This window comes from Passer domesticus, chromosome 10, assembly GCF_036417665.1.
Source record: "Passer domesticus isolate bPasDom1 chromosome 10, bPasDom1.hap1, whole genome shotgun sequence".
Lineage (NCBI taxonomy): Eukaryota > Metazoa > Chordata > Aves > Passeriformes > Passeridae > Passer > Passer domesticus.
The window spans coordinates 36,449,494-36,474,186 of NC_087483.1; the positions used below are offsets into that span (position 1 = coordinate 36,449,494).

A 24,693-nucleotide genomic window follows, 5' to 3' on the forward strand; every position below is an offset into this window, starting at 1 on the left:
AACACATCCCCCATTCCAGAGTGACCCTGGCTTTGAACAGCGGCTCTGAGGACAGGCAAACGGATTCTGATTGCCTGTGCTGAAAGCAACTTAAATCATAGAGAATACCTAAATTCATAATACCTTTAAAAGACAGATTTTCAAAATATCCACGTATTTGCAAATTTGTGGTACCCAGGTGTTTCCACATTCTCTTCATAGAGAAAAGGAAGGCACAATTGTTCCCAAGAATATTTCTGGGATTCGCATTCTCTGAACCTCAGAGAAAGGGAAAACCCAATTCTTATCACTCGCTGCGCCTGTGTTGTGCCAAAGTAGAATGCAATATGGAGATTGTTTATCCAGAGTGAGGATGTTTGGTTTCCTTGGCCTATTAGGGCCAAGAGTGTGTGTTGGACTGTCACGAGACAGTCACGGGACAGTCACGAGAGTCAGATGATGAGTGGAGTTCTGTGCAGTTCTGTGCAGAGTGAGTGCATGGCAGATTCAGTTTAGATGAAATGTATACACTATAGTATAATAAAGTAATTAATTTGCCTTCTAATAAGACAGAATCAGATGCATCATTCTCTCTCCCTCTCCAACATCGGAGTTGCCTTTGATTTGTAATACTCAGGACATAAGGTTTTATTTTAAAACCACTAAAGATAAAAATGCAAAGTTGTGAATGAGGACGCTTGGCCTAATGAAGTATGAAAAACTAATGAGGTCCAGGAGCATTAAACCAGGCTTGTAAAGAATTTCGATAATCATTATTGATGCTAAAGCTGCTACTAATGTCACCGAGTTTCCATGAGGGCTGCATGATGAAGTTTCTCAGAAAAAGGAGCCAGACAGCAGGGCTATCTGTGCATAAATACACAGCTTCACAGAGAGGGCAGCACAAGGGTCAGATTGCTTCTTTCTGGTTTAGGATATTTTATATTCAATGACATATTTCAAAACAGCTACTTTGCCTCTCCCTCTCTGCTACTACTTTCTAATTAAAGCACAGATAGATGCTTTCCTAGAACATAAGGACCCAGAAGGTGGGAAAGAACATTTAGCCTTTCGTACCTCATCTTTAACACTTCATTTATTGCTAAATATCCTCTATTTTTAAATGACCTGGGTGCTTCTGCATCAGCAGCCTTCCCCACGGCTGGAGGGGATGGCAGGATTCATCACGCCGGTGACAGCGAGCGCCTCTGCGCTGGTGGCAGGACATTGTGCTGCCATCTGCAACACCGAGAGAAACCTGAGCACTCCCCTCCTCCCTAAAAGACTGGAACGTAGTGCAGATGTTGGGAGCTGGGGCTCTGAGCACGCTGACCCTGCAGCTGATTAATGGGGCAGCATCAACGTCAGCTGTGGAGCTGACCACAGTGCCAGGGTGGTGGCCTGAGTCTCAGTGCCCTGAGCACCAGGAGAGGTGAATGCAGCTCCCAGGAGAGGCACAATTTCCTACAATCATGGGCTGCCTCTCTAACTGTGCATTTTCAGCTCCCTACAAGGAATTAAAAAAAAAAAAATTTTGCTTTTCTATCTTCATTTCACTCAGCTCAACACAGCACCATCAGCTGGGGTATGGTCTCATTCTTCTCAAAAAAAACTAGCATCCATGCTAAAAGCCTGAACTGGAGTAAAAAGCAAACGACTGAAAATACATACAAACCCCTGGGTAATCTGGGAAAGCTGAGAACACAGTCAAACTCTCAACTGACTTTAATGCAATTTCAGTCAAGACCTTTTCTGCAATTCAACACATCCATCTCCATGTGAACGCTCCAGTTTGGCAGTGCTTGATGAGAAGAGGCAGATCTTCTCAAAGCTGATTACAATTTACGTTTCAATCTGGCAACAAGAGTGGCTTGCACTTCTCATGGTTTTTGAAGAGACTGTTACATATATCTAAATCCACTACATCTAAGAAAGTTGTAACAAGCAGAAGTGACTCAGTTCCTTATAATAATGGGACATGTTACTGACTCTGCGAGTTTTTTTAAGCCTTCTTTATTTCTTCCACTCTTTATTTAAAAACCTGCAGTATCCACTGTTTTACTGCAAAAACTGTTTGTAAAGCAAGAATTGTGCTGATCCCATCAAAACTCATTAATATAACTTGTTTTTCCATTATTAGCACCATCTGATCCTGTTGAAAGCCTTAACCAGGGCTTTAATTTTTCCACAGAGAGCTTTAAATTAATTAGTGGTTTACATGCTAACAAAGAATCTGATACATTCATAAATCAATCTAATGCAGAAGGATTACCGGAGGGTGGAAACCTATTCAGTGGGGAGCTCACATTCACTTAACATGGTGTGCTTTCAACAAAAGGGTGCAGGTGTGGAATGGACGGGTACCAGGAAGAGCCCACGATAATCACTTTGCATCACTTAAAGGCGCAGCAGGACACATGGTAAATCAGAGCCTAGGGCCCACCCTAAGTGAAACCCATGTAGACATAAAAGGCAGTAGCATCCCACTTTAACCTTCACAGCTAAATTGCCAGAGTGGTACAATTTCTTTTATGTAGGTTACAGGCCACTGAACTAATGGAAAACAGAGTCAAACTAAAGGACTTGGATGGAAAGAACAAACCAACAACACTGTATAGTACAAATAAAGGTATCAAATAAAAAATTTCACTTTTTTCTCAGTAATAAATTTATTCAAGTTATCAAAACATAATGTAATTGTATATACTTTTGGTTCATTTAGGCTTTTAAACTATTTTCTGCTAAAACAACACTCTGCCACATGAACTCTACTGTTTGTCGTCCTGATTTTTTAAGTTTTTCTAAGCCTTCTGATGTTTACATTCTTGTAACAAACTGTCTCACACACTTTATGTAAATAATTTATTGTTTTGCATTCTTTTATGGAGGCAGAGAAATTTGATGGACTGTTGGTTTGTCTAGTTTCATTGGAGAGGAGGCACTGTCACTCTCCAATCCACTGTCACTTTTGGAAATCTACAAATATTACAGTCACAAATTAAAAGTGCTGTTTTTATCTTAGGAAAGCTGCGTGTCCACATCGTGTTATTTTGTGTCCTATAGCAACACTGTTAAAGTGTGGCAACACTTTTCTCATATTTTTCCTAACCAGGCACTGTTCACTGTTAAGAAAATTTCACAATGAATACTTTTCCTGGTCATGTTTTGTGTCCAAAGGTGCAAATTCATGCACTTCAAAGACACAGAAAATACTTTGATGACTAACGTGGTTTTCAGTCTTCAGTGTGTTTGGTAATAAACTTGTGATTTTCTTTGAAAGCTGCTTATTTTAAAAATGGGATCTCTGTCACTACAGACACCTGCACAGTCCCCATCAAATGCAGTGAGAAGTGTACACAGATTAACTGATCATCTCAATTTCCTTTACAAAGAGTCATCCTTGATGAGTCAGAACAGACATGACTAAGAAAATTGTGAACGTGCACACTATGAAATAAAAGACCATGAGTGACAGGAAGAGCCAAACAATACTGGGTCAGTGCTTCTGGAAATTTCAAGGCATGAATTTGCAGCAATTCCATGTTTTGATAGTGAACAATCAATATTTACTGATGGAGGTTCATAAAATAAAGAAACTTGAGCAATTGTCAGGTATTCAGCCTGAATTATTCAGATCACAATTAAACTAAGTCATAAATCCACATCACCCAATATATGAGATATCAGACTTTCCATAAAAACATGTGGGAAAAATGTATTACAAGATTACTTGTATGGTTTTGGTGATAAACATTTGTCTTGAAATTAAGTGTCTTCATTTCATCTTCTGTAGTACCTTCCAGTAACAAAACAGTCAGGAAAACTCTGGGACTCTGGGAGATATCAAAAACCCAATTATTTGTGGTACCACACACTGGTATCACAAAGCACACACCGACTGATCTTCAGCCTCAGGAAAACCTCTCTTTGTGTACATCCATTCCATCATCACAGATGCACAGACCCATTTTGTGAGCAAAGCCACGGCAGTGCAAGCAGCTTCTTTATGTTCTTTAAAGCACATGCATAAAACCATACTCCCTGGTTTTATGTATATGTCCACCTTGCAGTGGTTCCTGGGTGCTCAGTGAACTCGAGTGGGAAGGACAGGGAAAACCCGCTGCACCACGTCCTTCCAGCACTCCCAGGGACAGGGTACGCATTCCCTGCCCCCTGACTCTGCTCACCCTTACAGTGAGCCTTACAAACACACATCCTTATGTGCTTCACATAAAGTGGTCACCTCTTACCCTCCTGACCGATCTGTGACAGCAAAACCCAAACAATTGTTTTTTTAAAGCAGAAAACACTAGCAGGTATTACATGAGATGCCAGCCTGCCAAAGGCTTGTGTGATGCCCTGCATGGCTGCCAGGATGCAGGGCAGTTCCCATGCTCCCTGCCTTGCTCCACACTGCAAGAAATGCTCTCCACGAGACCGAGCGAGGCACTGGAGGTGCCACTAAAGGTGCCACAAGCTGTCACCTGTGCCCTTCCCAAATGAAGGAGCTGGCTCCATGAAAACCTCCACACCAGTCAAACCAGCGCAACGAACAAAAAGAAAATGGGAGCGAGTACAGGCGATTAGCTAATTAGTGATTAAATAAAGCCGTGGCCTGTCACTGGCAGGGAGGCAGCAGGGATGCCATTGCTTTGATCCTGAGCTGCAGCCGTGACAGCAGAGCCAGGCCCTGGGGCGCCCTGGGGCTGGCTGGTGGCCCTGCCCAGCCTGCTGGCCCCGGGGGATGTCCATCACTCCAAAAAGAGCAGCACATGGGCCTGGTGGCCTGCTGGCCCCGGGGGATGTCCATCACTCCAAAAAGAGCAGCAGCACATGGGCTGGGCACCCCGCGGGCAGGCTGCTGGCAGCCAGCGCTGCTCGGGAGGGAGCCAAGGGCTTGCCAAGGGCTTGCTCGCCCAGAATCCCTCGCCAAAATTTCGCTACGAGCGTTTGTAAAGTGTTTGCTCCAAAGCCAGGATGCGCAGCCGGCTCCTCGCCCTGGGAACGCGGCTCCACGACTTTCTTAATCCCTGGCCTCCCCTGGGTTCAAATGCTCCAGCCCTTGGACCCTTGCTGCTCTCACACCGCTCACAGCCCCGCAAGTTCATTAATGTTAATTAATGACTGCTGTGTTTCATATTAAAATCACCAGCTCTGAGACACAAAGAACTTTCCATACATCAACTGCTTCAAAGCAATCCTCTCTACAGGCGCGCTGGCTCTCGGCTCTAGTTCAGGATAATTGTGCATATTACCCCTCAGGGAAGAGGGAAAAAACTACCCAGTATTTACCTTGGGGGAAGACTGCACCCCCGGAGAGCTACCTGTCAGCTCCTAATGGGTTACAACACTTGGCCTCTCAGCAAATTATACAAAATTACACCCTGGTTAGCGGAGAGAAGTGATCCACAAAACCATAGTGAAAGGCATAAGAAGTGTCTGACAGGCAAGAGAAGAGACCACAACGTGGGTGAACATACCAAAAGCCTTAGCAACTCTAGAAGGTTAATCAGTATTGCTCATTTCATATAGTCTTGGATTATCTCACTAAGTATATTTTACACTCAATATATTATATTACTGCTATGCCTCCAAGGGAATGCTAGTTAAAAAAAAAAGGAAATATTTCAAATAGAGTAAACAGCTCTTCCCAGATTTTGACATTTATTTACACTGAAAACTAAAATGCAATTGCAAATCCAATGCCTGATCTCTGCCATTCTTCCTCAGGCAAAACTCCTCCCGGAGGCAGCAGGAGTTTTATCTCAGTTGGAGACTCTTGGAATGCAACTTTACCTGATAAAAATTTGTTCCTCGGTTCCTCCAGGACTTCTGTGCCCATTGTCACACATTATCCACAGACTTCCCAACTGCTTACACCCCATCTCAAAGTCTCCTTGTGGCCAGCCCAGCCATGCTGCAGACCCCAAGAGCAGGATGGTGGTGTTGGGATGGGAGAGGGCAGTGGCTCCCAAAACTGGGCACATCTGGGGCCATGGTGAGAGCAATAAACCAGAGCTGTTTCTCCCACCTGTCACTTAGGTCCCTAATGGCACTCACTGGAGGCAGGTGGGATTTTCAGGGCCCTGCATCACACAGTTCACAGAGCATCTCCTCCCCAGAGACCTGCTACAGCTGCTCCCCACTAAGTTAAACAAACTTGGGACCACCAAAGCCTTTCACAGCCAACTGTGCAACTCACTCAGATCAGTGGCACTTCCACGTATGTTCAAGGGGATAGTTTGGGGTTTAAGGTTTTTGAACAAGTCTGCTTTATCCCATGGAAGCTTAAGACATTTTATCTGAAGACAGGGACAAACAAACTCCTTAACAGATGGAAACAGTTCCTCAGATATTAAGTAATTAAGCACACTCAGCACATGTTGGCTCCCAAAGAAAATTGTTTTGAAGAGATAAGGCACTCTATAAATTGAGGTTTGTGGTCAACTAAAAATCTGCCATTTCATCTTTTGCTCACAAGGCTAATCTCATGAATTGGTACATGAAAAATGAAGATACAAGGAGCATTACACGATTTACAAAATTATCAGATTGAGGGGTTTTTCTAAGCTTCCATGCTTGTGTTCTTTCATTTTTCTGTGGTTGGCTAAGATTTAACAGGCAAGTAAATCTACTGCTTTTTGATCTGAAATTGCCTTTCTGTGCTTGCCTTGCTTCTAATTCCAGTGAGGAACAGAAGCAGCTTTTCTCTCCCGTGGCTTTTCCAAGGAAGCCAAGCCTTGAGTTTCCTTACATTTATGAACACATAAATTGGCAACCCTTTGTTGTGTCCAAGACAGCCTGGACGCTCTGGTGACCACCTTCATCCAGACCAAAGGTGCCTGAGTAAGACAAGGATTGCAAAGCAGTGAGCAGGCACAGCTTACCATGGCTCCTTCGCTCTTACTCTGGGCAACTTCCCGCTGCAGCCGAGCCACACACAGCTTCTCCCTGAGGAAAGAAAAGCCTGTGAGTAGGAGTTCATCCTCCCCGGGCTCCCCCATCGGGGCAGCAATCCTGCACATCGCTGGGGTAACCCCCGGCAGGCCCCGCTCTCCTCCCTGGGCTCCCCTGCAGTATTTGGTGGTTGTGTTATTATTTCATTTCCTGGCAGTTTGACAGAGCTGTCAATAAATCAGCTGAATCCAAACATCATTTGCTTCATTCAGACAACAAAGTAGCTCATCATGGCAGTGATATGGAAACAGACTGTGCAAATCAGATTGTGTTATTTATTTTCCTGTAGCCCTGCACATCAGCTTTATTCTGCACCATATTAACACATACCAGAAGGCTGTTGCATCATCAATACATATATGCACAAAATTGAAAATAAAACCATCTATTCTATATATAAACACACTGTGATGCATTTTGCAACTACTGAATTATTAGTTTGTTTTTTTTTTACTTAGCCTTTTTTCATATAAGATCCTTATACAAATGTTTGGCTTGACTCAACTAATAATTAATTTGTTTAAGGATTTGGCAACCACAACACATTTTCAAGCACACTGAAAAGTTGTAAGAAATAAATGAAAATTACCAATTAGCATACATAGAAAAGGAAAGATAATTTCCCATTGTATGTCTTGGGGAAACTCCATCCCCCAAAAACCTGCAAAGGTGCCCAGCCAGGGCAGAAGTGGGACCCAGGCTCTGAAAATGCTCCTATCATTGACTGGGTCACTCTCATCCAGCATGAAAAACTAATTGCTCTATGGTATTTCATTCCCAAACTTGCGGAAAAAAAAAATAATTAGCCTTTAAACCGTTTCTCAGGAACCATTCCTGATGAGGAAAATCTGCACATGCCTGCCTAATTCCTTTGGAATGACAGCACTCCTGTCGCTCAGCCACAGCTCAGAGCACACCTGGGTCACTGCACCAGGGCCCCTCTCCATTTCAGCAGGAGATGTGGTGTTTAAGCTGAGTCTCTGTACTGGTCACTGAGCACCCCACGTGCTCACCACCCCCCTCAGCATTCCCCACCCAGCCAACAATCGTGGCTATCAGACTAGAACCAGGCATTGCCAAAATCCTGATTTGTAAACAGGGATGATGCTGAAACCACTGAATATCAGCAAAAGTTGAAGATGATACAGCCACAGCCCTGTAGAAATTGTGTTTGTGTTCTCCAGCGTGATATCAAGACCTTCTTTGACACGTGAAAAATTATGGAAAATTGAGAAGTGGCATTAGTCCAGCATCGAGAGCTTTAACACAGGTGTCCTAAACTCATATTCTAAAAGACACATACCTCTCCCCCCTTTCCTTGCTCAGATACTATCTCAGGCAAATTATAAACTGGTTAATCCTATTTTTAGGATTTAGTTCATCTGCTGGAAATAGCCCCTTGCATTTTTGCACTGCTTCAGTGCCCTAATATGTTCTAGTGGAAAAAGCAAGTATTCCCTTTGAGGGGGTTTTGACCTTTTAATTGCAAAACAAATGCCTAAAGATATTTTATGAGAAAATATGTGAGGGGTGGGGGAAAATAAACAAACCCCCCCACAAACCACTTCTCCATACACTTCCTGCCAGTGGTCTGCAGAGATTTATTTAGCTATGTCTCCTGCATCAGGAATACTCCTATTTCCCTCACTCCATGTTACCTCCAACATGGAAATGCTTAAACATTTCTGGAATTTTACTGAGATAAATTTCACTCAAGGTCCATTCCATCCATCAATGCCAGGTCTTCCCTGTCTGGGTGAAGATCCTGGCTGACATTCCCAAAGGGTTTTCTTAGCAATTTTCCCAGTGAAGGACAGCAAAGACTAGCATTCTCTAAATTTGTTTATAGCATTGCTGCTGTTAGGAACAGAACCACTTTTCAATAGCAAAAAATGAAAAAGAAACCTGACTATTATGTAGGAGAGGGGAAAAAAATTGCCCAGTGGGTACACAAGAGCCAACTTTTCCAACACTGTCTACAAATAGTCAGCTTTGAGGCAAGCAAACTTTGTGCTCCTGCTTCCTCCCTCCCACCTGCACTCCCCAGGTGAAGGAGCTGTGGACTCACAGCCAGACCATGCAGATGGTTACCCTCCTCTGGGCAGGATGAGTGGCAGAAGCTCGGCGTGCCTGTGGACCACAGGCATCCCTGAGGCTGCTCCAGGGAGCTCTGTCAGGGATGCACTTGGCCCATCGCCCGCGGTGAGCCATTTCCCACCAGCTCCACACAAACACGCCGGTGTGCACGGCAAGGACTCCCTGTACAAGCCAACAGCATCTAAAACTAATTTGCAGTGTTGGAAGTTTCCATATGAGATAGACAACAGGAAAACAACAGGACCTTAATGTCTAAGGATGACCAAATAAACCCTCTGGTTATTATCCATCTCAGTCAGTTAAGGCAGCACCTTCAGTGACTACTCTCAGCCCCCATTTTTAACACGGTGTTACAACTGAATAAACATTTTACTATGATTTGAGTTGTAAAAACCATAAGATTTTAGCTGCTTTAGCCTTTCAGATGTTTCAAATGCAAAGAACATTTGACATGCAGCTTCAAAGTTAATCTCATTTTTTAATCTTAGCTTTTAAATAGGAAAAAACAGTAGCATCACTTTGTTGCTATATGGCTTTATTTATTTTTAATCAAGTGTGTTTCATCCCTATAGCATGTTTAATTAACAAAGTTAATTAGCAACTACAGCCAACCTGCAAGGAAACAAAATCTTCTCTGGGGATTAAAAAAATTAAAACATGTTCATTTGAGGAGGTCTCATGTTCTCTTTTGAAAAACCTCCAAATGATAAAAGGTTTACAAAAATGCTCTTTGAAAGCACAATTTATGCTCTTAGGTTTGAATATTTGTATTGTAAGTGGCAAAATTCCCAGCCAAGGACTTTGCAAAGCAATAATTAAAGAAGCTAAACAAGGATTCAATTATATCCTTTCCAGATGGAACCAAGCACAAAAGTAGTCAGTGTGTGCATGGAAGAAAGATACATTTCAAATCTCAGTATCACTGGTAGATGTTGAAGTAGCTTGCTCTAAAAAACAACAGTTTGAGGAAAGCCCATTTAGTCCAAGAAAAACACAAATGTGCTAAATAATTCTGCATAGTTGGAATTCTCCTTAGACTAAAATTTCTCCTTCCCTACCAGGTTTGACTCATTCAACTGCCAGACAAAAGAAGCCCTGTATCAGGTGACAGTAACAGCTCAGGGCTCCACCACAGAGCTCCAGCTTCTCCCCATCCACCAGGACAGAGGCAGGGAAGTCAATTCAGGCAACAAGCCCCAAGTTATCAGAATTATCTCCTGATTCTGAACAAATGCTGATGCTCCTCCTGATGTGGTAACACATCTCCTCAGATCAAGCACCACAACAAAAGCCACACTGGGTCCATGAAAGGCTCCATTTTTCTCCATTGTTCTTTTTTGTATTGCTTCTGTGCATTGATACAATAAACCCAAAAACTCTAGCAGTGTACTTCAGCTTCCCAAACTTTGATCTTCATTTCTATTTAGAAACCTCAGATTCAGAAACTGCCCAATATAGGGCTTTGCACCTCCATCTAACAAAGAAAGATATTACTTCAATTAACTTCTGAATAAAGTAAAATTGTGCTGCAATATATCCATTTGCCAAGACCTAAGCTATACAGAACCAGGATGTCTTTTCAGTGGTAAATAGTAATTTTAATTTTTAATAATAAAAAGTAATTTTATCTTTAATGAAGAACACAGTCAAGACTCAAAAATAATGAGAAATATTTTAAAAACATAATCTGAAATGGAAGTTAATGCTTCAGCAAACCTTAAGCCCCATGATCACCTGGGAGAGGGGCTCCATCCACCCTGACATTGTCCTTTCCTGTCCTGATCAGCCCCACAACATTCCAGCATGCATTGACAGCTCTTACATTTTCAACAAGTGTCAACATTTACAAAGATTTCCAACTTTTCCTATTTTCTAAGTAAATTATTACTTCTCTGCACAACAAAATTCAATAGGTATGAAGCTCCCAAGTTACTAATTTGCTTCTCTATCCAACTTTTTTTATTCAAGAACAGGAATGTGTTTTCTTCATGTTTCATCCTGTCTTGGAATTTTTCATTCTGAAGCAATTTCATTTAGAAGCATCGTGCACTACAAAGTGAAGCTCACCTTTCCTTGTCACTTTATAACTTTCACTATTTGAAAAGCCATAAAATCATCCCTGACAAAGTCAAGCTTTGAAAATACAATGAACATTTGTTTTATTGTTGGTGACTGTGGCCAAGCACAGTGGCCAAGCCATACTCCAGCCATACTTCCATACCTTCTGGAGGCTATTTTGGAGCAGAGAAATCCCAACCAAGTTTCCACTTTACACTATTGCTGTGAGATTCAGAAGGTGAATAAATACTTTGTTCTCATGGAGAAAAAGCAAACAGAAGACTGACAGAGACTCAGAACCCGACTTTGCAAAGCCTCCTTGTGCATTGGAACCACTCATTGTCTACCACTTATCAAAATTACTTCTCCTTAACTTTTCCCCCTCTGTTTGTAGCCACAGCATTGTTTTCCCAATGAACTAGAAAAATCACAACTAAGCCACATCAAACATGGATTAAACACAGCACAGTGCTAACAACCAACCCAGGGGCAGGGCGCTACTTTGTGCAGAGAGACGCAGCTTGTGCCCAGCCTCCCTCAGCTCTTTATTTTCCAGGGAGTTTCCCATCGGAGTGCTGACCAGGCTTGACCCCATGGGATGGATGAGATGTGACAGGGGAAGAGGCGAGGGTGGAATGGCTGCGGTGAACTCCCGCGCCTCTTTCAGCTCCGCTCAGCCAGGCTCCTTCCCCCACCGTCACCTACAGCAGAGCTCGCTGCTCCCCACGGGTCAGAGCATTGTGGAACTGGGCTCCAGAGCCTCAGCACCTCTGCCAGACTCCTTTGAGTCATCCCCAACAAAAAGATGTTCATTGCAAATTTAAAGCTGAGCGAAGTAGGTGCTTTATTTAACTGCCTTTGCAATAATAACGGGGACTGGAGTTACAATAATGGAAGTACTAATGCTGTCAGGCAGAAGCAGGAAAGATAGGATGAGCTACCAGCAAGGAACAGCTCCTATTCACTGCTTACTTATTGGTAATAAAAGATAAGCCTAAAGAAAATACAATTTACATTAAATTTCTCTTCTATAAGACATAATTCTTCCAGATCCAGACAAGCGAAACAGGTAGTAACTTATGTAAACTGTATTTTCTTTGGGTGACACTAACAGCAAGGAAAAAGAAAATTATAACTATAATCTAAAATAGGGATCAGCAGTCCTCATGGGGTCCTCACCAACTTCCAGTGGATTTTCATGTACATTAATCTGAAGAAGTTCAAAGACAACCACCTAGTTACTTTCCAGAAGCATCCAAACAATCACCAAATAACAAAGAAATGTCCTGGAAGAAATCATGGCAGAACAAGTCAGAAAGGAGAAGGCAAAGAGAGGAACCTCATGAGGGCAGGGCCTTCGTTATAAATGCAAAAACATTGTATTTGGCTAAAAAGTGGGACAGTTATGGCAAAGAAATTAGAAAGGAAAGGTTATCAGGAGTCCATGGCAGATTATCCCTGAATTGTTTCCATGACAAATTACTTTCCCAGCACAGGCACCTGAGCAGGGTAATTCCCCTCCTCTGAGGATGAGCATGGGAATGGGCAGTGATGCATTTTTAACACAAGCATCCTCTCTCACACTAGCAATCTTCGTTATTTCATTGATATTTATTTTTTTTCAGCGCTGCATTTGAGTGCAAGGCAGCAAACTTTAATGATTCATTGGTATTTCAGACAACATTTTAAATATACCTATTTATCTATAAATATATTAATCTATTTATTAATGTTGGAGTGTCTTCTTCCGTTATTAGCACCGACTCCCCAGCACTGCCCACCTTTAAATTTTGTACCTATTTAAGCAAAAAAAAAAACAGTTAAGGAGGTCTAGGCCCAAAGTGTAAAATGTTTTTTTTTTCCTTTTGAACATTGAAATGGTTTTTAACCTTGCTGATGCAGAAAAGCCATCAAATGAAGAGAAAAAGCTTTACAAATAACTTTCATTAATAACTGCAAAATAATTAGAATGACAAGAAATAGAGCCATCAAGCAAGACATGGGTGTGGTGTCAAGCATCACGATCAATACAGTTTCTTGACTAAGAAAAAAATAGGAAGAAAAAGGGGTTTTTTTCCCCCATTATGCACATATTCAGTTGGAGGATAAAAGATTAATGTCTGTGTGATACAATGCCAAATCATTGAGATAATTATGAATTATACCAAGCAATCATTTTACAAATCTCCTGGAACATCTCACTTTATGACCATTATTCATAAGATTATGCATCCAACTACAATTCTATTTTGAGATATGTTCCTGTGAAGCCTTTCTTTTGGTCTGAGATTCCAGACCAAAGAAGACAAAAATGAATTTTTCTAGAAATACAAAAATTGAGGGAAAACCCCACATCTTTTTAACCATCTCTAGAACCTGCAGAGAGTAGTGAGAGATACTGACTTCTTTTAATAAACAGCCCAAACACAGAGCAGTAAATTGCAGCAGGCAAGGTAGTTACACCTGGCTATCAACTTGAATGCAACCTCCTCAAGTATGAAACACCAAAATCCAAGTGCCAAGAAACACCAAGTAAACAGCACCAGAATACTGAACTCTGAAATGCATGTAAAGTACAAGTTTTCACATTCTAAATTAAAGAGTCCATGCATTATGCAAACCTTGCATTTACCAGAAAGAAAAGTTAAGGTTTTAGCAGGGCCAAATTTTGCATGGATTTGCTCCCTGTTTAAACCTTTTGATTCAATATGTTCCAGTGAAACTACTAAAACTCACTGCTAAAAATAAATGGGCACTGGATCCATCACACAAAATTTGTTATTATTAAAAGTGATACATTAACTAGAAACCTTATTGCTTCTGTTCTGAAATCCACACCCTAAAGTATAGAGCAAAAGCAGTTTGACAAATTCACACTTCTGTAGTTTGGAGTTCTTTGACATAAGTGACTGATTTATTAATTTTAATATTACATAAACAGTAATATTTGTATCTAATGCTGTATTATTTCTGCCAATAAGTGGCAATCCAAGAAGCATACAGTGGGAACTTGTACAATTAGGCAAGCTGCCAAGTTCTCAAAGAATTATCATCACTAAAAACCTCAGCATTCAAAAAGGAAAAAAAAAGAAGGAAAGAACTAATAAAAGTCAGTATGGAATATTAATTCAGCAAAAGAAAACTTTACATCACAATATAGGCAGCTGTTGCACAGAGATCCCCATTCTTTTCTAAGGGAATTACTGCCTGCTCTTTTTCTCAGGTGCTACTTTTAAAAAATATTTTACACTTATGAAAGCATGTTCAATCAAAGCCCTTAAATGATACCAAATTTCTTCTTGAGAATCCTTTCACAGCACAAGGCCTTCAGTTTGCACTTTTCTAATCAAAACAAATTGTAGTGTTTATCTGCTTTTTGATGGCATCCTCAGAGCCACCACATTATTCTTATGACCTTCTTCAGTAAAGGTGAGTGTGAAAAGCAAATTGTCCCTCTGGTACATGACTGGTTCACCTGATCCTCCCTCAGCAGCACATGGTCCAGGAGCTCCAGTGCTTTAAGTGGCATGATAAGCCCATACAGGTTGTTCCAAACTTCCCAGTTTAGTTTGATAGTGCAGTGGAGTTCAGAGTGGGTTAAGAAAGAGGCACAGGGTCATTGCTACATGAAAGTCTTGCCCATGGAGAGAGCAGTGTAAGTCACCACCTTTTAATCCCTCTTATTCCCAACACACACAAACTGCCACTCTTCATTTCACACGCCCACAAGATGCTTTTTTGGGTCCTAATCCCCAAAACCAGCTGCTCTCTTTGCTGGAAGTACCAAAGCTGGTGACACTGGGCTGTTCAGTAGAGCTGACATGGGGCTGGTGACACATCAGCCACTGACACAAGGAAGGTGCTGCTGAAGCAGATGCTGCTTCTAGATGAGGCAGATTTTTATTTCTGTGACTTGGTGACACTGAAAGCAACAGCAGAGGTGTGAATGGAGAAGCTCTGCCCATAGAGCTATCAAAAGATTATTATTGTTTTAATGCACATTCAAGAAAGAAGAGACAGAGCAAGGACCAGATAGGAACCACTCTGCATGGGCACCTCTCCCATCTTGCCTGCCCTGGGCACATCGTTCAGCACCTCTGCTCTACTCCAGATTTCAAACCAGCCCACAGCTGCAGGTCATGCACAGAATTCCTGTTAGGGCAAGCAAAGCTGTTCCTCCTCAGTACCATTGCTCTTAGCAGTGTCTCCCAGCTTGTGAGTGTGTAAATTCTCATCTCTGTTTGCTGTTCAGTTTTAATCTGGGTCAAGCCTTTCTCTAGACTAGGTAAGAGTCTCAGTTCTTGTGTTTCTGGTTGGGGTGTAATGGATAGTTTGCAGTATGAGATCCTTACAGCATACAGATTGATACCATTTTTATTGTATGGTTTACTTATGTTTTGGGGCTTTTTTCTTAAGTAACTATTTGGAATCCAGAAGATATCTATCTCCTGCTATATGATGAATTCTTTGGTTTGTGACCCAAACCCCTTCAGCCATTCCTAACAGAAGTGAATTATTTTTTTCACCGAGCCTGGATACAGGACGACCTTGGAAAGTGAAAACAAAGGAAGAAACAAGCAAACAAGGTTTTCTTTTTGCAAAGGACTCGGAAGCTGAGCTAACAAATTCCCCCAATCACTTTTCCTCATATATATTTTTTCTCTGGAGATTTGTCACATGGAGATGATGTGCTGTGGAAATTCTTTTCAAAGGACATGCATTTCCCTAAGGGGTTTTTAATGAGAATTTATTGCTCATGAAAGATTCAGGATTGGCAGCACTTCAGTCTTCAGCTAATGATCTTTTGTTTATTAACATAAAATGCATCACACTTAACAGCAGTGTAACTTTCCCAACCAATACATCAAAGCACGGAAGAATTCTCACTCCTTCCGTTTTACCCCCTGAGGCTGTCTGAGAGGGTGTTAGCTGAAATTTATATGGTTGTCCTCTATGAAAATGAAGTCAGAACTCTTGTTTCACATAAAGCTGAAAATCATGGAAACATTTTTTCATAAACTAACAGCAAGAAATGTCAGTGCACTACTGTGACTTTTCACAGTGCCTGTTCCTTCCACACAAACCTTTTACCAGAACCAGACAGCATTTGCTTAGTCCTAATCCAAATTACTTTTACATTCTGTGGGTAACATTCATGCAAAGTACTGATTCCACATCCTGGTGGTAAATTACCATCTTTAGAAAATCAACAAATTCCTAAAGAGTGATGAAGACTATAGGCAACTGAGTCTGTAAACCAGAGATCCCAGAAACACACCCCTAAGCCACCTCTTGTATATGAAGGAAATAAAGGCAGAAATACATTTTTACACACACACAAAACAAACAAACAAACAAAAAAAAAAACCAAAAAAAAAAAAACTGAAGGAAAATGGGTGTAAGGCACAAACCCCAAATTCATTGTGTTGGACACTAAGCTCAACCAAACTTTTAGACCCTACTGTTTTCTTCATAACTAGCTTTCCTTTGGCTCTGCCCAAGAGATACACCCAGTTCTCATTTGTTTGTGAGAATGCTCAGAATGATTTTCCTCCCTGCTCTCTACAAAGCTTTTCACTTTTGCTGTTACAGTTCAAAGAAGATACCTCATTTTGCTTCATTACTGGTTGACCTCTTACCTCTGTTTTCCACTCCTTTGTTCCCAGATCATCACAACAATTCCTGGTATCCTTTGTAATCTCGTTTTAAAGGAAGGTGTTACGCTGTGTGATGTGTTTCTATCCATGCAGAAAGCCCACAGCATGAAGACTTATGGCTTTCTTAACAGGCTGCATTTCTGTGTCTTTTTTTTTTCTCTGAGCTATATTTATTGCAAACTCTATAACCTTCTGGATGTCACTCATGTCCTGTTCCAACTGAACACTGAAATACCTTGTAAAAACGATGTGGATAAGAGACAAAACCAAAGTGATTTTTAGGCTTTGCTCACAACCCTCTCCCTTGACTTTTTTTTTTTGCGTTTACACAATTGTTCAATACTTACATCTTTTGCTATAAATGACTAACAGATCTGCAATGACTCACAGAGAAAATAAAAAAAAAAGGCTCAAACCCGGTCAGAAATAATAATTTTATTTACTTATTGTATTCTATTTATTTTTTCTTGTAATCTCATTTTGCGCCCTCAAGAATACTGTTCTGGTAAGACCCAGAAACACTGCTCAGTCAGGGGGACAGGTTTCTGCTGGGAAGTATCTACATTTTAAGGCCAAAGGAGCTGAAATTCAGATCAACTACCCCTGGAGTAGTGTTTTCTGTTGTAACCCATCCCTGCTCTCCTCTACCAACCCACCTGAGATAAAAGAGAATTCGTTCTCACATCATTTTACAGAAAATTAAATAATCTGAACAGTGAGATTACACTTTTGGATACAGTACTTTTGATACAACTCCTGCAGGTGCCTTCCAGTAGGATTCTCAGCAAGTGACAGATGAAATAAATGAAATAATTATTTTCTGAGAGCATTTCTTAAATGTCAACATCAAACATATTAAAGATTTACCAACAGGCAATAATTGCCTGTTTTCAGTTTCAGGAATGTGATCCTTGAATGCAAAGATTTCAAAACAGAAAGAAATTCACACTATTGTATAAATTTCTGTGGACTTGGACAAGGTACAGTTTTGTGAAGAGAAAAACAGATGAAAGCTACTAAGAAGGACTTTTTTTTTTTTAAGTGATGCTGTAACACAAACTTCCTTGGAAAAAGTTATAAACTGCTGGAATTCCCACTGTCCTCCCCCAGACTAAGGAATGTGTTTCACTGTGCCTTAAACAAAATAGTGTTTTCTACACCACATCTCACCATGCCAGAAAGAAAACAAGCAGTATGCTGAAAATCACTTTGAAGTATCCTTCAGTAACCCAACACTCAAATTCATATTCATGCAGCCTTATAGCAATAAAATCAGTTCCATGCTAATGATATAATTGTTTCTTCTATCATTCTGTCTATAAAAGAAGACTAGATAAAGTCAAAGGCAGTGGCCTCTGGCTGATTACATGTTTTGACAAATTAGATGATTAACTGAAACCTCACACCCAAGCTTTGCTGTCTCAGTAGACCTAGAAGAGGAGAAAAAAGCTTTGCTTTTGAAAGGACGTGGCTCTACAGGGAGCTCAGCCCAGCCTGAGAGCACTCCTCAAAGAGCAGTGTTAGCACTGAGCACAGAGCCCAGCACACAGCCTAATTCCAACAGAGAAATTACAGCTGTCACTTTAAATAATGGAAGCAGCATATGGCAATATATGCAAAATGCTTTCCAGCATGTTCAAGTAGAAATGGAGAAACTAAGTTATCAGTGACAGTTTTACCACATAATATACCAGTGTAACACTTAACAACACTGAAAATGAAATCCAGACATATCAATGGAGCAATAGCAGTATTCCTGTATTTATGAAGGTGTTTAAATTCACATACTGTCAAATCACAACTAGGAATAAAACAGGGAAGCCTGAACAGCAACAGGCACAACAGGCACAAAGATCCACTTGTGTTGTTCAAGTTGTTTTACTGAGCTCAGTTAAAAAAACTCAGCATGTGGTACCCTGAATTTGCCTCAGTACATCTCAAGCCCTGCTCTCTGAATATTAAGTGACAAAACATTATCAGGTGAAAGCTCAGTACTGTCTCTCCTTCCAGCCAGTAGCTCAACAAAGCTGGGCCAGAACTGTTACTTAGAACTTTTTCAGTTATTTGTGGTGTGACTGAAAATGCTATTACAACAGAGTGTACTGTCATCCTTTTACAAGTAAACACAATCTAAAAAAAAAAAAGCTTTTTGTTTAGAACCTGGATCACAGAAGCAAACACCTTCAAGAAAATCCAGACAAATGAAACCCTCTTGGGGCATTTTAACTCACTTTCCCCAAAGACAGCAGCCAGCTCTGCTCTGTGAATGAGAGCCAGCTTCTCAGAGCTCAAACAGCATCAACTTCAATGGAAGTTCAACTTCAGCAAACAAAACAAGTAATTTAAAAGATATGGATGAATAAGGATTAAGATGTGTTAGTGTTCAGGCATTCCCAAACATATTAAATGTATATTAGGAAATACTAACTGTCTGAAGTATTAAAATGGAAATGCTTTCAGCAGTTCAAATGTCAACCAGACACTTAGGCAATTCCACATTTCTCCAGTTTCAGAGAAAAAAAAAGCATGTTTTGAAATCATTTGATGTTTGAATAAAGTTCTTTGCCATTTTCCACAGCAGATGCATTGTATCTGGGTAATGAACTGTGCTCTGAAATAACTTATTACAGTCATCATCACAGCCAGCTACATCACCTTTGGCAGAAAGCAAAATAAAAATCACACAGAGCTCACATAGCATCACCACAAGGATTACTTCATTTACAGAATCAGGAAAAGCTCCATTTCAAATCAAGGTATTGATTATTTCAGAATTTAATCCTGCAGTCAAAAACTGTAACAAGAAAATAAATCCAATAAAGGGCATTTTCCAATTAAGTATGTGACCCTAATCTTGATTTTAAATTTCTTCGATATTTGAGATCATAAAGTAGAACTACACTTTAAGTATCCAGGTTATTAGAGTAGGAATTAAAACAGACACATATAAAATAGGTAATTAATTTTATAGGTAAATCTCCCTCATGATTACCATGCCTTTAGTACATAAGATCAAAACAGCTGAGAGAAAATTCATACATCTGTACCTTGAGGTTTTTCTGCTTAAACCTAAGCTTACATTAATTTCCTTACCTTATCTTAATAATAAAAGGCTCAGAATGAGGCTGCAGCAAGCACCTACTTTAACATCCACTCCCAATAACCAGTAATTGTCTTAGGGAAAACCAACAGGAGCAAACTCCTTCATTCCCTGGGTTCATTAGCAAAATTGTTATTGTGGCTTTCCACAGTGATTTACAAGAGTGCATAAAGAGCTGAAAGCACTTGTCTCTACAGAATATATGTTACTAATGGTCTAAGTTGTTATACAAGTGGTCAGAGCTGCTCTGAAATCAAGGGATCAATATCTAAGAGATGTTTGGGTTCACTTTCCTCCCCAAAAGTCCCCAAAGCAAAATAGAATTGCTTCTCCTTTTTCACCAGGCTGCAAGAACGAGCAGACTTTGATATGCTGAGACACTTCCATGTTGACATATTTTCCTTAACAAGATATTGTCTTAATTAGTTTCATCTGCCATTTGGAGGTTATCTAGAAGACAAGTTAAGGATTTTTTTAGCGAAGCAGAAAAAGCCCATATGTTTTTAGGTTGCATATCTTTCCCTATTATACCTGCTCATTACTGCACATCCCACAAAATCAGTTTTCACAGCTGACACTGAAAGCTGTTATCATCTAATTTCACATGGAAATTAAATGCTAGGATATCTTTCTGCACAAAATACTCACATATTCATCCCTTCATCAAACAATTTGGTGAGAAGTCATGACCCAGACACAGAAGCATTGCCTTACCCCTACCAAAGCCTTTACCCTACAAAGGTGAAGCCAGCACCAGCAGCACTTCCCCGGCCTCTGTCTGAAAGCTCTTGGCATCAACACAACATCCCAGTGTGTTAGATGGGAATAAAGCCACATGCTAAATTCAAAATTCTTTTAGTTAGCATACTGCTGCTTTTTTCCCAGTCTCAGATAAAGATAAGGAAAGGATAAACTCTCAAGGTATATGAGGTCTATCAACAGGTACTTTCCCCCAGCACTGTCTTATGAAACCATTATGAAAAACTGTACCTACATATAGACAGTGCTTCTGTATGCACCTATAAAAACTATGGCTTTGTTTAAAAATCCTGAGCTTCCAATTTCCCACACTTGCAAGTGACAGATAGAGAAACAATTTATTTTCTAGATAGATGGGGAATAATTTCTCTTTTTCCCTATACACAGATCATAGTCTACAGAGTTTCCCAAAGACATAGTTTCTTTAAAAGCACCAATATTTTTGGACCATTACCTGCAACAATACCAATCAACTTTTCTTCTATGAGGAAAATGTTTCTCAGTGCAGACAAGTGCTGATAGTCAAAAGTATTAATGAAGAAGGGTATTTAAGACCACTAGAAAATGATGCCAATCATACCAAGCAGTAATTTAACACTTTAAACAGGCAGCCAGATGGCTGGTTTCAGTCAGCCCATTTCCACTGGCATGTATTTAATCAGCTGAGTTACCCCAGACAAACAAGCAGCATGGATTTCTAAGAGCAGGACAGTGATGGAGTGGGTTAACTGGAGCAGGATATCAGCAGGGTTTAGAAATTACTTCAGGCTGGGGCTCAGCAGCCCTTGGCAGGCCAGAGGCTCAGCCCCACTCCCTGGGCCAGCAGCACAACTCAGGCACCTGCTGGAAGCCCCAGGGCTCAGCAGCACCTGCAGGAATTCCTCCAGGGCCAGCCACAATCCCCCAGATGGGCTTTTAATGACAGACCCTCTGCTCCACAGCCTCCTGCCATCCTGGAGGACACACAGCCCTCTGCCAGGGCCCAGCTGGCCAGCCAAAAACCACTCAGGGAGAGATTTGCTGCAAAGGGAGGGGAATAAAACCCTGTTCTGTGTCCCTGCCAGAGAGCAAAATTCTCTGTGACTCTTCAGACTTATTGATCTCCTCTTCAGCAGAGATCTCCAGCCATTGTAATGCTCTAATTTTAATTTATATTATAAATCTGCTCCTTTCTCAATGGTCAGAGGATTTTCCCAGGAATTCCCTGGCCAACCACCAAACAGTCCCACTAAAGGCCAGAGCCATGCTTTAACCTATTTATTAATTGTACCCCCACTGCCCATCCTCTCTATAGCTGCATTAATTCCCTCCACATCCTCTTCTTCTGTATTTCCACAAAGCATTCTACTTTTCACTAGGGTTTTAACACTGCTCAAGTCAATGAGTTCTCAACAGTTCTAATACACGTGTTTTGGTGCTGGTTCTCCTAAGCAAACTTGGTTTGATCCTGAAGTCAAAGATTATGGGCAGAGCCATTCAGGAACATCTGTGTACTGTCCCTGGACATCACAGAAGAGGACAAACCTGGGGAGAGCCAACATTACAGTCTCTGAAGAGGTTAAAGCAGCAGGATCAGTAATTGCAGAGAGCTGACAGAGCCCCTCCTGTTATTTTACACAAAATGAAAAAAGGTGTCATAAATTTTCACAAATTGCTCAAATATTACAATTTGAGTACTCAAACACTTATTTCTATCTCAGCACTCTACAGGAAATGTGCAGTTTGAGGTGGTAATAGAACCACATTTAATGACTCCCAGAACCAGCCCAACTCTGAAACAATGTGCCTTGAGCCTCACTGCAGAAAGAAATGAAGACATTACCCAGGCCAAACAGAACAAATAATCTCATTCTCAGTGCTCACTGTTACACACCATACTGCTCTATAATTTACTGCCCTTTTTATGCTCTTCTATGTACAGAAGCATGTAACACTGTCTTTATTTTAAACTAGGCAAAGTTTGAGAGCTTTCCTGAGAGGCAAGGATTTTGTTTTTAATTTCATTTTTAAAAGGAATTAAAAATCTAGATCATGACAATGGTGGAAGTCAGTGCCAGGCTTGCTTATTCTCAGAAATAAAGTTGAGCAGTCTCAGGACCCTGTCATTTGAGCATAGATTGCATTTTGGCATATCAGATGCTGCAGTAATGGGATTTTGTAAATCTGAAATGCATTCATATTGTGTACATAAAGAAATCTCTTGATGTTTTACTTAGTTCAGTGCTCTTTTTCATCATATGTACCAACCCGTGCCCCCCTGCGTTCAACAGCTAATAACCAATACATCTGATGAAAATTAATTGTCTTGACAGCTTGCATAAAAACTATAAAGGTGAAAAGGAAAAATGCTGTGGCAGCATTTTCTTTCTCTGTAGGACAGTAGCTATGGAAACTATCTTCAGAGGCCAACTGGCCACCATCCCAGTGCAGCAAAAAAAAAATCAAAATGCTACTTTTAGAGGGTTAGTCAGTGGCACCAGTCATAATTATCAACATCTACGATATGGCTGCACATTAGCCACAACAAAATATTGGTTGATGTTGTTGGGAGCAAAGCTGATATCGTGCCACTATTACAGACCTGGATAACACAGAGCCTTTTAAACTGTCCTCATACTGATTATGATAACGTGTCAAAAAATTGCATAAAAACATGTAAAAATAGCTGTCTAAAATATCCATGTGAAAAACATCCAATCTCTTAACAGAAAATATTTTATTACTTATTATGATAGAAATACTCAGGTAAATACTTGCAGATGAAGAGGAAATCTCTAATGTTATTGAACTGTCACATTTCACTAACTGAAACCTCTCCTTTCTGAAGGGCTTTATCCCATATAGCTAGCCTGAACAAAAGCTGTGATTTCTAATACAGTCTGACAAAATCATCATTTTTTATGAATGTTGAGAGATTATGAAGGATTTTTCCCTAAAAAGATAAGACACAAATGAGCCAGAGGTTCATTATTGCAAATGCATGTGGCAACTTTCACTGCCAGCCACAGAAGATTTCCTGTGGAAAAGTAGTCACAGGTCATTGATGAGACCCAAACCTTTGGAGAAATATGTCTTCCATCCAGAACAGTAATCAAAAAGTAGGAAGATTTCAGTCAATAAGATACTTACTTATAAGGAGGAAAGCTGGAGTATACACATACCTCAAGTATATACACAATTCACCATTGCAGAGGTTGGTATTTCTCTAAACCACACGATTTGGTGACTCTGTGGCATAATTTCTGTGGGTAATTTCTCTCCCTGTGGATACCTTTCTCCAGTTTCTCTGCAAACTGACACCATCAGTTCTTATTTAAATGGCTTATGGAGACTACCCAGGAAGGGCAGAGTTATACAGAGCAGGTTTATTCCAGTCAAGAGCCAAATTCTCCCCAGTGCCACACTGTACTGGCTGGGTCTGCTGGGGGCTGTGGAAGTGGAACCTCTTGAAGCATCTGACTTGAAACCCTGGGACCTTGACATGCACTACAAAACCAAACACGAGTGTGGCTGAGGCACTGGGCTGTCAGCCTGTTATCCTGTAACCTCTGAGCAGCCACAAATCAATGCTGGCCTCAAAAAAAAGTCTGTGCCTATGGGCAGAAAATAACTAAAAAATAAGGCATGTACTAAAATACAGGACATTTAGACAACTTTAAAATTCAATTTAGCTCACAGATCCCATTGCTGTTGTCCACCCATGTCTGCATCCCCATCCTGCTGCCTCCACTGAGGAGCTGTGATCCATCTCCTCCCCAGCTCACCAGGATCTGCCTGTAAGAGCTGGGACCCAGCAGGCTGTGCTGCTGCAGCCCCATTTTGCCTGCTAAGATCCTCTAACCCAACTACTCCCCTGGCCAGCTCACTCCAAACTGAAGCAAAGTAGGTGATTTTCAGGCTTTTAAACCAATGTGAATTACTATAAATAACAAGTAGGTCAAGACCATGTTTTCTCTTGCATTTTCTCTTGCTCACAACAAATGATCCAATTCTGACCCCTGCAGGTCCCTCATCAGGGTGGTACAGCCTCCCCTTTGGGGTGACTGGGTGAAGTGGCACAGGTCCCCAGGGGCAGCCCCAGGGAAA

General features: G+C 40.9%; 1 protein-coding gene across 18 annotated transcripts in view; it reads right to left on the reverse strand.

The window, feature by feature from the left end:
• The window catches only part of NCKAP5 (NCK associated protein 5), a 454,622-nt gene that overhangs the window by 188,986 nt on the left and 240,943 nt on the right, over positions 1 to 24,693 (reverse strand). For all 18 annotated transcript variants that reach the window (XM_064435175.1, XM_064435174.1, XM_064435171.1 and 15 more), the window contains one exon: positions 6,867 to 6,930. In XM_064435175.1, coding sequence (XP_064291245.1) covers positions 6,867 to 6,930 — 64 coding nt within the window. The remainder of the gene's footprint in view (positions 1 to 6,866; positions 6,931 to 24,693) is intronic.